This window comes from Phalacrocorax carbo, chromosome 9 (genome assembly GCF_963921805.1).
Source record: "Phalacrocorax carbo chromosome 9, bPhaCar2.1, whole genome shotgun sequence".
Classification (NCBI taxonomy): Eukaryota; Metazoa; Chordata; class Aves; order Suliformes; family Phalacrocoracidae; genus Phalacrocorax; species Phalacrocorax carbo.
In genome coordinates this window covers 5,452,099-5,466,342 of record NC_087521.1, presented here as the reverse complement: position 1 = coordinate 5,466,342, position 14,244 = coordinate 5,452,099, and the positions used below count along the sequence as shown (strand labels likewise).

At 37.1% G+C, this 14,244-nt stretch overlaps 1 protein-coding gene across 11 annotated transcripts in view; it reads right to left on the bottom strand.

The window, feature by feature from the left end:
- DPH6 (diphthamine biosynthesis 6) overlaps positions 1-14,244 on the bottom strand; it is a 208,780-nt gene that overhangs the window by 13,313 nt on the left and 181,223 nt on the right. For 2 of the 11 annotated variants that reach the window (XR_010374393.1, XM_064460166.1), the window contains exon 15: positions 3,019-3,121. The exons of 6 other annotated variants lie outside the window; for them this stretch is intronic. Coding sequence is in view for 2 of the 5 variants with exons in the window: in XM_064460166.1 (XP_064316236.1) it covers positions 3,048-3,121 (74 nt within the window). In the remaining 3 variants the exon portion in view is untranslated. Of the gene's footprint in view, positions 1-653; positions 768-3,014; positions 3,122-9,765; positions 9,919-14,244 lie in introns of all 11 variants that reach the window. 3 more of the 11 variants (XR_010374392.1, XR_010374391.1, XM_064460167.1) reach the window with 3 other exon arrangements.

The following is a 14,244-nucleotide window of genomic DNA, read 5'->3' as shown; positions in this document are numbered from 1 at the left end:
TCTTAATGCTGCTAACACAAAGGCTCTTTGCCTAGATAATTAAGATTTCTTAGCAGAAATCAGCTTGTGACTCCTAAGAGATCAACATAGCCAGCTGGAAAATAAACTTACAAACTTTTCTATTTGTCTAGAAATATTTTAAGAGTGCAGATATATGAAAATCAGTTTCTGAATTGTGTTGCTACGATGTCCGCCCTTGCCTACATGGATCACTCGCTTTGTAGGGTGAAGGACTACAGACGCCTGTGTGTTCTCTGAGATCTTATTTTTTTATGAGATACTTGAATCATGCAGTGCCAAAATGAATAATGGAAATAAAAGCCAGCATTGGACTCCTAGATTAAGCAGCAAGATTTTTCCTCCCCAAAATATAAAGCAAAAAATAAAACTTGGAAGACAGGTGTGCTTATGGACTTGAGAAACTTCTACAAAAGTACCTAAAGGATAGCAACTCAAATTATTTTGACAGCTACCTTTCTCCTCCTCATTAAATATCTTAGGTACGATATTTACCGTTGTGTGTTTGGAACTATAAAGATAATTAGGTCAAGCCATCTGCATTATATGATGGATTTTAAGAAATAAATTATTAAGCTCCTCCACTCCAGAGACACAGAGATGCGGACGACGGAAAGGCTGTGGATGTTGTTTACCTGGACTTTAGGAAAGGCTTTGACACTGTTCAGGAGGCTGAGGGGGGAGACCTCATCGCTCTCTACAACTACCCGAAAGGAGGCTGTAGCGAGGCGGGGGTCGGTCTCTTCTCCCTAGTAACAAGCAATAGGACAAGAGGAAATGGCCTCAAGCTGCACCGGGGAGGTTTAGATTGGAAGTTAGGAAAAATTTCTTCACCGAAAAGGTTGTCAAGCACTGGAACAGGCTGCCCAGGGAAGCGGTGGAGCCACCATCCCTGGAGGTATTTAAAAGACGTGTAGATGTGGTGCTTAGGGACATGGTTTAGTGGTGGGCTTCGCAGTGTTAGCTTAACAGTTGGACTCGATGATCTTAAGGGTCTTTTCCAACCTAAATCATTCTATGATTAAATGATTCTCTGAACAGGACTCAATAAGGGTGGGCATATTAGAAAGAAATCATTTGGAAGGCAGGAAAAACTTGTAAGTAACAAACAAGAAAGCATCCTTGTAATTTTAACCACTAACTCCTTAATGCCAGCCTGAACAGATAAATCAAGACCACAAAACATCTAAAGAATGAGCTAGGTTCCATATGGAAATGTCTAAAAGTCATTCATTACTATTGCTGCTTTTCCGTATAGCAGACACTGAAATCAATATGCTGCACTGGTTCAGTAAATTTGTATCTTAACAAGTTAATAAAACAGTGATCCCCACATAGTCTTTCCATCAAACTTTCATAGAAAAAAATGAGAATATTAAATGCACTAAGATAGGGAAGATCTGCTCCATTTGCTCTGCAATGATAATCTTTTACAAAAGAGGATTTTTATTATTAATTCTTCGCCTTCTGGGGATATTATAATTTCCTAGAATGTAAAAACGCCTTAAGCACAGCAATTTGCTGAGCTAGACTGAATTTCAGGATGTTCCAAATGAGCTGATAAACAACTGCATAATTAGCAATTATTAGATCAAGACTGTACACTACAGATGTACAAGTCAACCAGCCAACGGACAAGCAAGTTGCAGATATTATTTTTAAAACTATGAATCAGTGTTATCCTTTGGCCTTTCTTTTAAAGAATTAAATACCCTACTGCTTACTTTTTCTTTAGAAATGCAGATTATTCTATCAACCAAATCCTTGGGGTCTTAATCATTGGACACATCCCTCTGTGTATGAATAATAAGGAGTTTACAGGCTGAATATAACTCATGCACTATAAGTGATTAGACTGAATATTTTTTTTCAATTAAATAGTTACAAATCAATTGTATAGGCATGTTAAATTCCAGACCTAGTATATTTCTCAAGCATTAAATTCTGCAGCTCCTTAAAGAAATATATTATTTTACCTTACAAAATAAAGAATGTAATCAGATATACTACCAAAAAGTCAACTGTAAAATTAAGGTAATTTATACTACCACCACATTTTCAGGAGCTGGGTATTTGTTACTTACATGTATATAATTTTGTCAAGAGTGAGAGAGCAGCTGGGAAATGCGGCAGCCAGATGAGAGAGACAACACTAAGGCCGTTTGAGATGCAGAATAAAGTTACCTGCTGAGTTTTGCTTTAAAAGAATCGGACATGGAACAGTTAGTAGAGCTGATACCTATAGTGACAGATTGAGGTTTCAGCACAGATCTAACAAAATGATGTGTCCATTGAAATAAACGGCATGATACACACTATTCAGAGATACTGCTTCAGTTCTGACTTGATTGCCTTTAGGAGGAATACTTTACGAGAATTTACAGTGATTCATTAATATTAGTTGTGAGTGTTACAAACATCTTTTTTAAAACACAAAAACTCAAATTCAAAAGGATTGGTTTGTACCAAGAACAAATTCTGGTTTAAATTTAACATGGAATTATTCTCCTGTAATTTAGCAGTTTAAAAGCCAGACATCTAATAAGAAACAGCCCTCTGTTCCAAAAGATTATTAATCCCATTGTAAAATACACTATAGGATGAAGGGTCCCTTGGAGGTGTCTGTTGCCCAACACAAAGAACCTAGGTCATTAGGTTAAACAAAACAGTTAACTTCTTTTAGGCAGTTAGAAAGAATTGATCTTATCCAAGCTGTCCAGGCAACTGTGAATTGCATCACTTTTGTTTATAACAGCAACACGGAATTTAAGTGGACCTCTGGTTAATTGAGTTATTGCTGTAGACAACTTCATTGCATAGTCCCTTACGTGAGATGATCAGCGAATCCTTCCTATTCCTAATTCTTCTGGAATGGCTTCCAGTCTCAAAACATCAGCTTCAAGTGGAAATTTAATCAATGTTCATAAAAGACAATAAGACAAAATTTAACACTTGTAACAGCGGAACAATTTAGACATACTTTATTTAGAGATAACTTACAATCTCTTTGTCTAGTAAACTTTTCCTTGTCACTCCCATTGCTCAGAAGAGTTTAATTTTAAAAAGGTGCAGAATACAGAAGTTTGCCATTCAGTGGTTCTAGCTTGGAAGAAGTTTTAAAGGAAACAGATTAGCTGCTTAGAAGCGGTTATAATCAGAAGAGCAACAAGGTAAACTGGAAGCTTCTCACTCAGATCTGCTAGTTTGTCGTCTGCATTTCCTCTTATCTTTGCAACTGTGAGAGCATTTCAAAACCCTCATAGAAGTGATTGGTCTTCACATTTAGCATGGCTGCAGGGCTAAATTTAGACTTCAGGCCAAGCTTAATTTTAAGTGCTGAAAACAAAGAAGCTTTCTCTGACAGGTTAATTGAAATAAAGCAAGCTGTTTAAATCTGCCCAAGGATACGCATGTCAGTGGTAGTCTTAGTGGCAACGTTTGGTGGGCAGTGTGCAGATGAGATGGTCACATGGAGGCAGCATAGAAAGTGATTTTTTTACGCAGCAAGGACATCATATACATACTGTTAGGTAAGCTATATGCACATACTTTTAGCCCTAAGGAACCAAATTTAGCTCAGACTAATATATTGGTTCTGCTCTAGCTTATGTAATTATTAACTAAGGGTCACAAAGTAAACCTTCATCTGCCTTTGTGAAACTAAGAGGTGCTAGCTCAGGGATATATTTCCCTACACTTACAGGATTACTGGCACAGAATCCTTATAAAGCATCGTGGAGCTGGGAAGTAGGGAAAGGATTTTGGAGGACCACGTTGCCACTTACACTCTGGGGTTCAACTAAAGAGTTTTAAATAGCTGCATGCAGTAGCAGCATGACTGCAGAAGGTCATGCTTGTAGCCTACAGGGATGCCGTAGCAGGGTGTTAAGGAAAAGCCATTCATATAGCAAACTCCTGAATCTCTGGACTGGGGACACTTGGAGGTGGATCACTACGACCTGCATAGTTTAGAGAGCTCTCTTCTTTCACACATACTATAAGTATGGGGTTCTATGGTGCTGATTTTAATACTGAACTTGTTAATCTGTTCAATCAATACAAGAAATGCAAAAAATATTTTAAATTTGGAACCGGATTAAAGAAAATAATTCTACCCCATTCTAAGTCAGTGGTAAAACTAGTAATTTCTATAAGGTTATCGGGACCCCAAGACCATGTGATAAGGTTTCAATAAACACTGAAGAAACCAAATACACCTGACACAAACGAGAGTCTGACCCACTAGTTTGCCCAGCCCAAAACCCTCCTGAAAACTGCACAAAGTGCTGCAGAGAGGAACTGCGCAGGACAGCACAGAGAATGCTGACAACTGGGGATGTTTTCTGGCACTAAACCATCCTAGATGTAGCTGTAACTACCTACAAAAAGTGACTATTGGCTGGTGGGACATAAAGAAATTAACCTCACATAGCCACCTATGTTAAAGAGATTGAAAGAAGATCACCCCGTCGGCATCCTTTGTTTTTCCTTCTGATTTGTTTCAAGACTGATTAGCCATCAGTTAGAACTAGGTCTTTCAGTCCCGACAGTTCTCTGTCACCTTTTGAATCAATGAAAATGTTTTCTAAAGTCAGGCAGCCAGAGCACAGCGAGGCAAAGGTATCCTGCCTCAAGATAACTCCAGGAAAGGAACCACTGCTGTTAAAGGAAATCCATGATAATTTTCCAGAAAGGCCCAATATTAACTCTTCATTTGTTATGAACATCAAAAAAGAAGCTGTCACTTGCATATATATATATACACACACATAAAACATATAACATATACATATACGTATCACTTGTATATGCATATGTATACATATACATACGCAATATATCTATATCACTTGCACATACATATACATATAGAATAGTGTCAGACATTAAAAAATGCCTGAATGCTGACAATTATGTGCCTTCTCAATAATTTGGACTTACTACATGGTAAGAATTAAATGTTTTTAGCAAGAACCGTTCTGAGATTGAGTAGCTTTTCAATTTTTCTTCAAGTACTTGTAAAATTTATACGGGAACCTCACCTAATTCCAATGACTTTTCACAGTGCTAGCTTTAGCCTCTTATGTTAAGGAAAAAAAATCAGAGAATATACTGTATTGTAGAGAAAGCTACAGTTTGGCATATGGCTATACTATACTATCTTTGACATGTCTGTACTAGGAAAGATAATGTAAGTATGACTTTAATATTACTTCTGACAATACGAAATAAGACTTAAGTGCATGAAATACAATCACATCACTGACTCTTGATAATGCTCCACTGGTTACACTACTGTTATTATGAATTCTTAGAGCACAGCCTATATAATTCTACTTTACCAGTACTGTTTCATGGGTTTGACTACAGGTCACGTGCATACATTGCTGGTGCTTTACTTGCAGAATTAGTCTTATATGTGAAATGTTCAAAAAGTCTGGCCTAAAGCCACAGTATTCTCAAAAATACTTAATTTTTACTCTTTGGTCTTTGTCACAGCCACTAAAACCATTTTAATAAGAAAGGCTTAATTCTCTCATAATAAGTGCAGACCACCTATCTTTGTTTATGTATACATTCATTAACTTACATGATATTGAAGTTCCAGTTACCATGTGACAGGTCAGTATCTACCACTTTGAGCACAGCTTTACACACACGTTGCGTAAGCCAGGGCCTTTTATTGCTCAACAGTATGCCAGCTTAGTAGAATGAAATATTTTCTACAGCAAACACATTGTTAGAAAACAAACCAAACTACTGAATCCAAGCTGTCAAAAGAAGATGAAATACATGTCCTGTGTGGTCCATGCCACCACACATAAAACCAATAATAATTTCACTTTTGCAGGACCAGCTGATGTGTTTAATTTCTGTATCAGTTGCTTTTCAGTTTACTGTTCTAACATTACACCAATATATTCTTAGAAGTGCTATGTTGGAAAGGATACTGTAATTTGGTGCAGGCACTGTTCATTAATACTTCTAATTTCTTCAGTTTCAAAGAAAGAAGGCAGCTTCTCAGGAAACTACCACTACTTAAAAGTTCCCATAATACATGGGATTTGTCCTATTCTGATTTTCTCTCTTCAATTTTATGCAATGCTCAGTGGAATTTCTCATCTCTCATACACATTTCCTGTCTTAGATCCTGGTCACCATTTCTCTCCAAACAGAGCAGACCCTCCTGTGAAGAATAATAAGCCACTATTCAATGGCAGTGGGCACAGGTTGGAACATGGGAAGCTCCACCTGAACATGAGGCCAAACCCCTTCCCTGTGCGGGTGCCAGAGCAGGGGCACAGGCTGCCCAGAGAGGCTGTGGGGTCCCTTCCCTGGAGACATTCACCCCCCGCCTGGACGCGGCCCTGTGCCCCTGCTCTGGGGGTGCCTGCTCACGCAGGGGTGGGACGGGGTGAGCTCCAGAGGGCCCTGCCAGCCCCTACCAGTCTGGGATTCTGTGATACTCTTTTTGGAACCACTTTAAATTAGGTACTAGCCAGAATTCTCGGAAGGTGAGTAGGTGAAAAGGAGAAGGGAAGAATACTGTCCTCAAGAAATAATTTTTTCAAGAAAGCATTTACCCTCCTGAGCGAATTTGTGTAAATCAGTATCAATATACTGTGTCAAAGACTATTTTATGATTGAGTGACAGTTCACTATATGGACTTTACTGCTTACAGCAGTTTGCAAGTTTCCTTGCAAACATTAAGGAAAATAAAAGTACTTTCTTTCTCAGGCTTTTTTAAAGATTCTGGTTACTCTGAGAACAATTCCTTCCCATTAATTACAAATTACTTCATTTTGCCACCAAGTTGCTTCCTTGACTTCTATGTCTCAGTGCATTCTCATTTCCCACCGCTACATACTATTATTTGAAGGAGGAAAAAGCTCAGTTTAATCATAAATAAATGAAATAAAATCAGGCTAAAGACTGTGAATAGCCAGAGCCACTACCACAAACTCAACTGTCAGGAGAAAACCATGTTCTTCATCTAAACCTTTAATTACTAATTCACAGATTATTAGTAAATTTACTACTTACTGAGCAAAATTGTGTTAATCTTTAAAGCTATCAGAAATTTTTAATAGCAAACATGCATGCTCTAAATCCAAATCACACAAATTTCAATAGCCAATCTTTCCTCATCCTACTCTGTGGCCACAACATAAATGAAAGTATATTCCATTGAACTGCATCTATAAGTAACAGTGAAATTTGCTACCAACAGATAAAATACTACCTATATGACAATACAAAGCAACTAAGTCAAGAAAACAGATTTTTCAGAATGACGACAAAAACCAAGCTTAGTATTTTTCAGAACAGTCAGTACCTGTATTTTTCTTTAAAGCAAAAGGATTTAAAAGAAAGGTGTAAAGGTCTGGTTAAGAAATACAGGCTGACAGCAAATTATGTACCAAGTTTAATTAGAGAACCTATGGCAGCTCAAACTGTATACAGGAAAAAAGTAGAGATTAGATCTGAAAGACCTGTTAGTGTAAATATGGCACCATTTTCTTTAAGAGATGGTCTGACCTGATGAAAATTCTGACTCCATTAAAGTTGAAGGGAGTATTGCCACCGACTTAAGCAGAGCCAGGATTTCATGAACTGCGTGTTCATTTACATCTGTTTACATCGTCTGCTTTTTCTGTCTTTCAGCAGTTTGGAATCTGCACTCCTGCGCAGAAGGAGAGTAGGCTGGAGAAAATATTTGGCTAGAATTCAGGAGCAAAGGTTTGATTTCTGTCACAGGCTTACTGAGAAAACCTGAATAAGTCACCACCTCCTTCTTTTGTGTCCAGGTTCCTTCTCAGTAAAATTCAGGTGATGATACTGAACTCCTTTCTAAGGTCCCCTGAGATCAAAAGATAAACAGGACTACATCCAGGTTTGGTTCTTTTTTTTTTTAAATTTTTCACTACTAAAAACACGCTTACTAAATTCCAACAAGACACCAGTGTGATATCCCTGAAGGCACAAGGTGAAAAACATAGCTGGGAATTTTAGAACCTTCTTTTACTTAACGAGAATGTGTATGAAAGAAAACAGTCTTTTAAGACGGTAATAGCAGCGGCTATTAAAAACATTCTGTATGTGAACACATGACTGACTACTAAGGAAACAGTTGAGGAATAAAAGTGGAAGTCCATAATACAATTAACATGCTTATTAAGGAAAAGTCAGCATAGTGGCATCTCTACTTCCAGGTAATTCTTTGTTACAGTAGGTTGTGTATCACCCTGGAAATGTCACTAATGCTACATTTCATGAATTTTCAACATGCTCTGCATGGACAGAACACTAAGCAAGATGACAGTCTTTCTTTAATCGCTAACAGTTTGAACTTACTCCAGTAGTTGTAATTTTTTTGGGTCCACAGCCTGCAGAATGGCTGTTAACTATCTGGCCTTTCATTTTAGCTTCAATCTTGCAATGAAATCTGTGTGAAAGGTTCCCTGCGGCTACAGCTTCTATCCACTTCAGCAGAAGGTCATGCTTATGGTTTTAGGGACAATAAAAGGTTTTAGCAAATTTTAGATAAATTCTATTTCTTTCATGTTCATTACTTGACTTTTTATGAGTTTTATCTAACATAAAATCTGTGATCCATAAAGAAGGCAAGCAACAACAATCACAGTCAAACAGCTTTAAGTCAACCTAGTGAACTAGTCAACTCCGGTTCACAACTGCAGGATGAAGCTTGGGGGTTGATGAAGAAAGTTACCTCAGACACCAGATTAAAACACCCGTAGGAGCTTTAAGATCGTGAAAAAGAGTAGTGAAGCTAATGCAATTAATTCCAAACATGCAGAAATATTTAGCCTTTAGGAGGAGATAAAGATTCGTATCTGGTCAAAGAGCATTTATCAAATGAGCTAACACGGAATTGTCACTTTGCAAATTTAACACTACCGGTAAAACTAACAAGCGTTGCCGCAGGACCACCAGCAGTTGTTTTAGAAAGTATTGGCCGAGGATTACTATGTGTCTGCAAGTCTGGTTTTTTAGTGAAGGTGAACAATTTGGGGAAGGGTTGTTCCACGAGAACTGTATTAAAAGAGCTCTAATGTTGAATCCGATCATTTCAGATGCAAAACGTCCTTGTACCCCATTTCCAGTCTTGCAATTTAACTTGCAATTATATGAAAATCAAGCAGAATTGTTTCATTCTTATATAATCTAGCATTTGCAAGAAAACTATGCATCTGCCATTAGTCTCCTGTGAGGCAATGGATGGCAGAATAATAGACGAGAAACAGCCTGTAAAGTACAAGATCAACGGCGTAAGGCCAAAATGTGTTTCTGTTACTTCAGTCTCTCCAAAATAGAATTCTGGTATCTTAAAAAATTAGTTTGAAGAAGCCTGAACAGCTACTGCCAGTGCCGTTCCTGTTTTATGAATAGACAGAATACTTCAAATGCGGTCCACTGCAAACTAAGAAGAAGCCAAGATGCAAAGCTGCGATCAGATACAAATAACATTTTGAGTGAAAACTGAAGTATAAAATCTTTGAGATAGACTTCATAATTCTGTGAGCTTAAAGTAGTTTCTAAACCGACCAAGTCTGAATCTCAGAAGAAAATATCTGAAATTTCTTAAAACTTCAGGAAGAGTCAACAGCCTGCTTAGCCAAATAATTAACACATGAAAAACCCAGAAAACATTAAGCAGTTTGGCAATACAAAGGTGAAAAGAAAAGCTTAAAAGCTAAATATAACTACAAAGGGCTTTTATTTACCTACTTATAAACCATAGTTAAAACAGCATGAAGGACAAGAATTCTGTTCTGCAAAATGTCTTCTCTAGTCTAAGGTGATATTAGGGTCAATTGACTGACAAGAGGAAAATTTGCTCGGCAGAGTGCTGGGAGCCAGAGGAGATTCACGTGCACCTATACACATATATATAGATATAGATATGAATATGTATATATACTTTCTTTAACTGTAAGAATGTTCCTACCCCTTCATGTCTAGTCTAATATTCCAAGCTGGGATAAATCAAACTGACTCAGAAAGTGATAACGAAAGGAACTAAAGGAAATAACGAAAGGAAATAAAGTATTATATAATAATTTTTGCATCTTTTAAAATATCAGGTTTTACATATTTTTCCAGTAGACTTATTAAAAATGAGAGTTCTATAGGTAATAACAAGTGAAGTGCTTTAAATAATATTTCAGCTTTTGGAATAACCATATCTGAAAGCTGTACATTTTAAGTTTGTAAATGTTATTTTACTGCAGTGTCATAATGAGCTTTGTATCAGAAAAACTGGATTACTGGAAGTGAAGAATTCACCGTAGGTTATCTTAGGTTTTTCAAAGGAAGGAAATGATACGGCCTAAATCAAGTTTCTCCTGAGCATCTACACTTACTGGTATACTTTATCTCTGTATCCTGTCAGGTAACTGAATGTCAGCATTCACTTAATTTCCCTGAGCAGCATGGAAAAGCTTGAAATATCTTTATTTTTGTTATGAAAGTGAAATTCCTATCATTTAAGAGAATAATGAAAGCATACATTGAAAATATCAACATTTTAAAAAAAAATATATCGTATAGACATAAAAAGCACAGAAAAAATCTATTATGCTTTTAAACAGGGAAAGGAAAATATTTGCATGCACAACATTACTGTGGCACAGAAGCTGACCTTTTCTGATAATAATAGTTGCTCAAAATAGGTTAATTTCACAGACTGTGTTTCTAAGGGTTAGTTTCACGTATGAATTGTGCTTGTGTGGACAATGCAAAATTTTTACATTTAATTTAATTTTCTAATCTCACTTCTGATTTAAGGCATTGATCACAGTCGCCTGTTTACTGGATACTTAGTTCTTCAGGACTGTTATAAATTTGTTGTAGGATTTTTATCGTTCCCGTTATAGTCTTTATATGGGGCCACTTTCAGCAGGATAATTTTAGACATAAGCTTCAGTTCAGAAAAGGAGATAGACATTTATATGGGCAGGTTACGCATGTGCATATGTATTGAACTGGTGCCACATTTGCTAGTGCAATTTTCTTAAGTAAATTAATTTATATATCTTAAAAATAAATACTATTTCAAACTGGTCAATTTGCACGCTGCATGCACACATACATAAAGAATTTATAATGCTGAACATGTTGCAGTCATATTTTGCCCTTTCTTTCACAGCTTTTCCCCCTTTGATGCCAGTGTAATTTAATAAAGGATAACATGGCATTTCCTACAGCTCCCACATACTTTCTTAAGTGTTCAATTTATTTTTTTATTCTGAAAGGCTTCGTGAAAAATACACAGTAATAATTCATGGCTATTTTGTATCCTAGAGACATGACCAGGATTTACATTATAAACCACATTATCCGTGAATGTTTTGCGGTAACTGAAACAATCAAACCGTCTTGCTCTTCTTAATTGTTAACAGGAGTTATACTTTAAGAACAGTACAAATAATATTATTTCTTAGTTGATTTCATATAAAGAGTAAAAGGCGAAGTTATCACTGCTATCGGTCAAATGTGTGTACCATAAAGTGAATGTACCACAGAAAGTACGATGCAGAGGCTGCTTCATGTTCTGTTTTCAAACTAAAAGGTGATGCATCACCAACAACCCAGAAGAAAATTATTGCATTGCCTTCCTCTTTCTCTCCCCTATTTTGCCGGATTTTAAAATGTACATTATGATATCATGGAATCAACGTGAAAGGAGGCTGTTCTCTCCAGGACAAAGTCCTGAATACGGACACACCCCCCAAGTTCTGTGTTTTTATAAGGAGAGGACAGACAGACACCATCTGAAAAACATTAATAAATCAAAGATAATTTGAACTCATGAAAAGTTTTTGGTGCTTAAGCATAACATACTTAGGAGGCCATGAGTTTTTTAGGGAATCCGGTGATCTTGCACAAACATGTGCTGAAGTCATGGACAAACTGCACAAGGTCAGTGACAGAGGGACAGCAATCTAAGCCTACTTGGTCAACGAGAATGAGCATTTCAAAAGACACAGAGATGTTCTCTTTAACCGAAAACCAGCCCATGATTACAAATCAACAGCTAAGCAACTGTGGTGTATGATGAGAGGTGACACTGTTTTTGTAACCCCTCAACAAATCAAACCCAAACTTTGGACTTGACCATGCAAGCTGTGGCCTACCATAATCACTGACTTGCATATTGCTTCAGAAGAAAGTTCCAGTTTGCTTAGGAATCATGATACCAAGGCAAAGCTGAACTTCTCTCCTGCATCAAAGCTGTGCTGCTCTGGCCACTGATTCTGCCCCTAATTTAAATGGAGTCCAGCTGTCTCCATGCAACTTCCAACGGCCATGAACAGCACTCAGCACTTTACAGGAGACACATAAGTACTTCACACTATCAGAGGCCTCAAAAGGAATGTTTTGTCTTCAAATACCTCTCTTCCTCCTGTTAATACAAAACCTGTTCTTTTTTAAATATTGGCAACAACCAACAGGATGGGTTGCCTTTAAGTTGGTGTGAGGACTGTGTGTGATCCATCAAATTTCTTCTGTTTCTGTGCCACTATTTTCCTTCTGAAGTGGGGACAAAGAAACATTAGTTCCTCCTAATCTAATAACACCCAGTAGAATCCAAGCTGTGAATTTCTGTACCTGTTTTTGCTTACTTCTTGCTACCAATCTTACGTTCAGCGCAGAAGACGATATTTTTAAAACAGAAGCTTTGGCTTTATAATCCCGCTTGCTATACTTTGGTTTATGTCAGTCACATCTCCTTTTTCTGGATCGAGAAACTTTAGACTGCTGCCTCTTGGTTTTTACATCTCGTTTTGTTGCAGTTGGCTCACTGTGCCTGCCTTCAAGTGTTATCTTGTATCATGTTTTCCATGACTCAGCCTGAGACATGATTTATGTGGTCCAGAAGAAGGGATGAATGGAACTAAAAAGAAAGGGTGAAAAACAGAACAGGAGACTAAAATGGAAGAGCAGAAAAGACCAAGCAAGTGGTCTTCAAGGTGAAGCCTAGCATATTCATCTCTCTGTCGAAAAGGAAGGATCAAATATGCCTTTGAACTGGGTCAACTGTGCTGAAGTTCTTTCCCAGTGATATTAAAAACATAATTTCTGTTAATTTCAATAGACTGGGATTTCATTTCACCTAAAAAGCAAAACCACAGTAGCTCATGATGTTTGATGTTCAGCTTGACTTGGTTTTCAGAGCTTGGGGTTCTCAGTATTTTCTGAAACTTGGGCTTGTTTTATGTGTCTTGGCATGTTATATATCAGAGCAGGGACCATCCCTTGGATGACCTAGAGGCTGCAATCTCTCACTAGAATCATTCTGGTTCAAACCGGCCAAGGTCTTGCCTCTAGTTCCATAGCTCCTCCTGTCCAGCATGTGATGCTCTTCCATCACAACCTTTGGACAGTTTCATTTCTGTGCCAGAAAAATAGACATTTTTTCCTATGCTTTTGGACAAGCATATTTGAGTCTTACTGTCTTGCAGAAGTGTATTGTTGTCTTTTTTCTCCTAAATGACATAGTGGGAGGCACTGACTGGATATTTTTTTAATGTGTGTTGCAATGATAAAGATAATTGAGGGTTCCTGGCTAGCTCAGAACTAAAAACGTATCGTCTCTCGTAGTACATCTACTTTAGTAGGACAACAATGCACCTTGGAACTGATTAAATCTTTTTTAATATAATTATTGACTTTGAATGAGTATGCTTTAAGTGATAAAAACTTCTGAAATGCTTTTCAGCCTGTCTGTAGTATATTAATGAAAAGTGAAACACAAAGAACATGGGAAAAAGGTAAAAGAATGTTGTAAGCAATGTGTTTAGAATAATTCCTGCCTAACACCAAAGACCAAAATGTTCCCTCCAATTAATACTTGCCAAAGACATTTTTTTATGCGGCACCATATGATAAACTTACTGCAAAATAAGCATTGTGGCATTAGTTTCTGTAGCCAGGAAGTATTACGCAGCATGTTTCCTATCAAAATGAAATTTTAAAATGATTAAAAAGTCTTCAAAACTCCCACATAAAGTATTTTCAAACAAGTTAAGCCCCAAATGACACACAATACTTTTAATGAAAGCACAGTTAAACAGCAGAGGTTTCTGTTTCAAAATTTTTAAAGGATCAAAAGTTTTGAGTGGTGTGCATACCGTTACAGCTAAGAACAATCACAAGAAAAAAAATTCATTTAGAAGAAAAGTAAAATTAAAAAAGCCCAA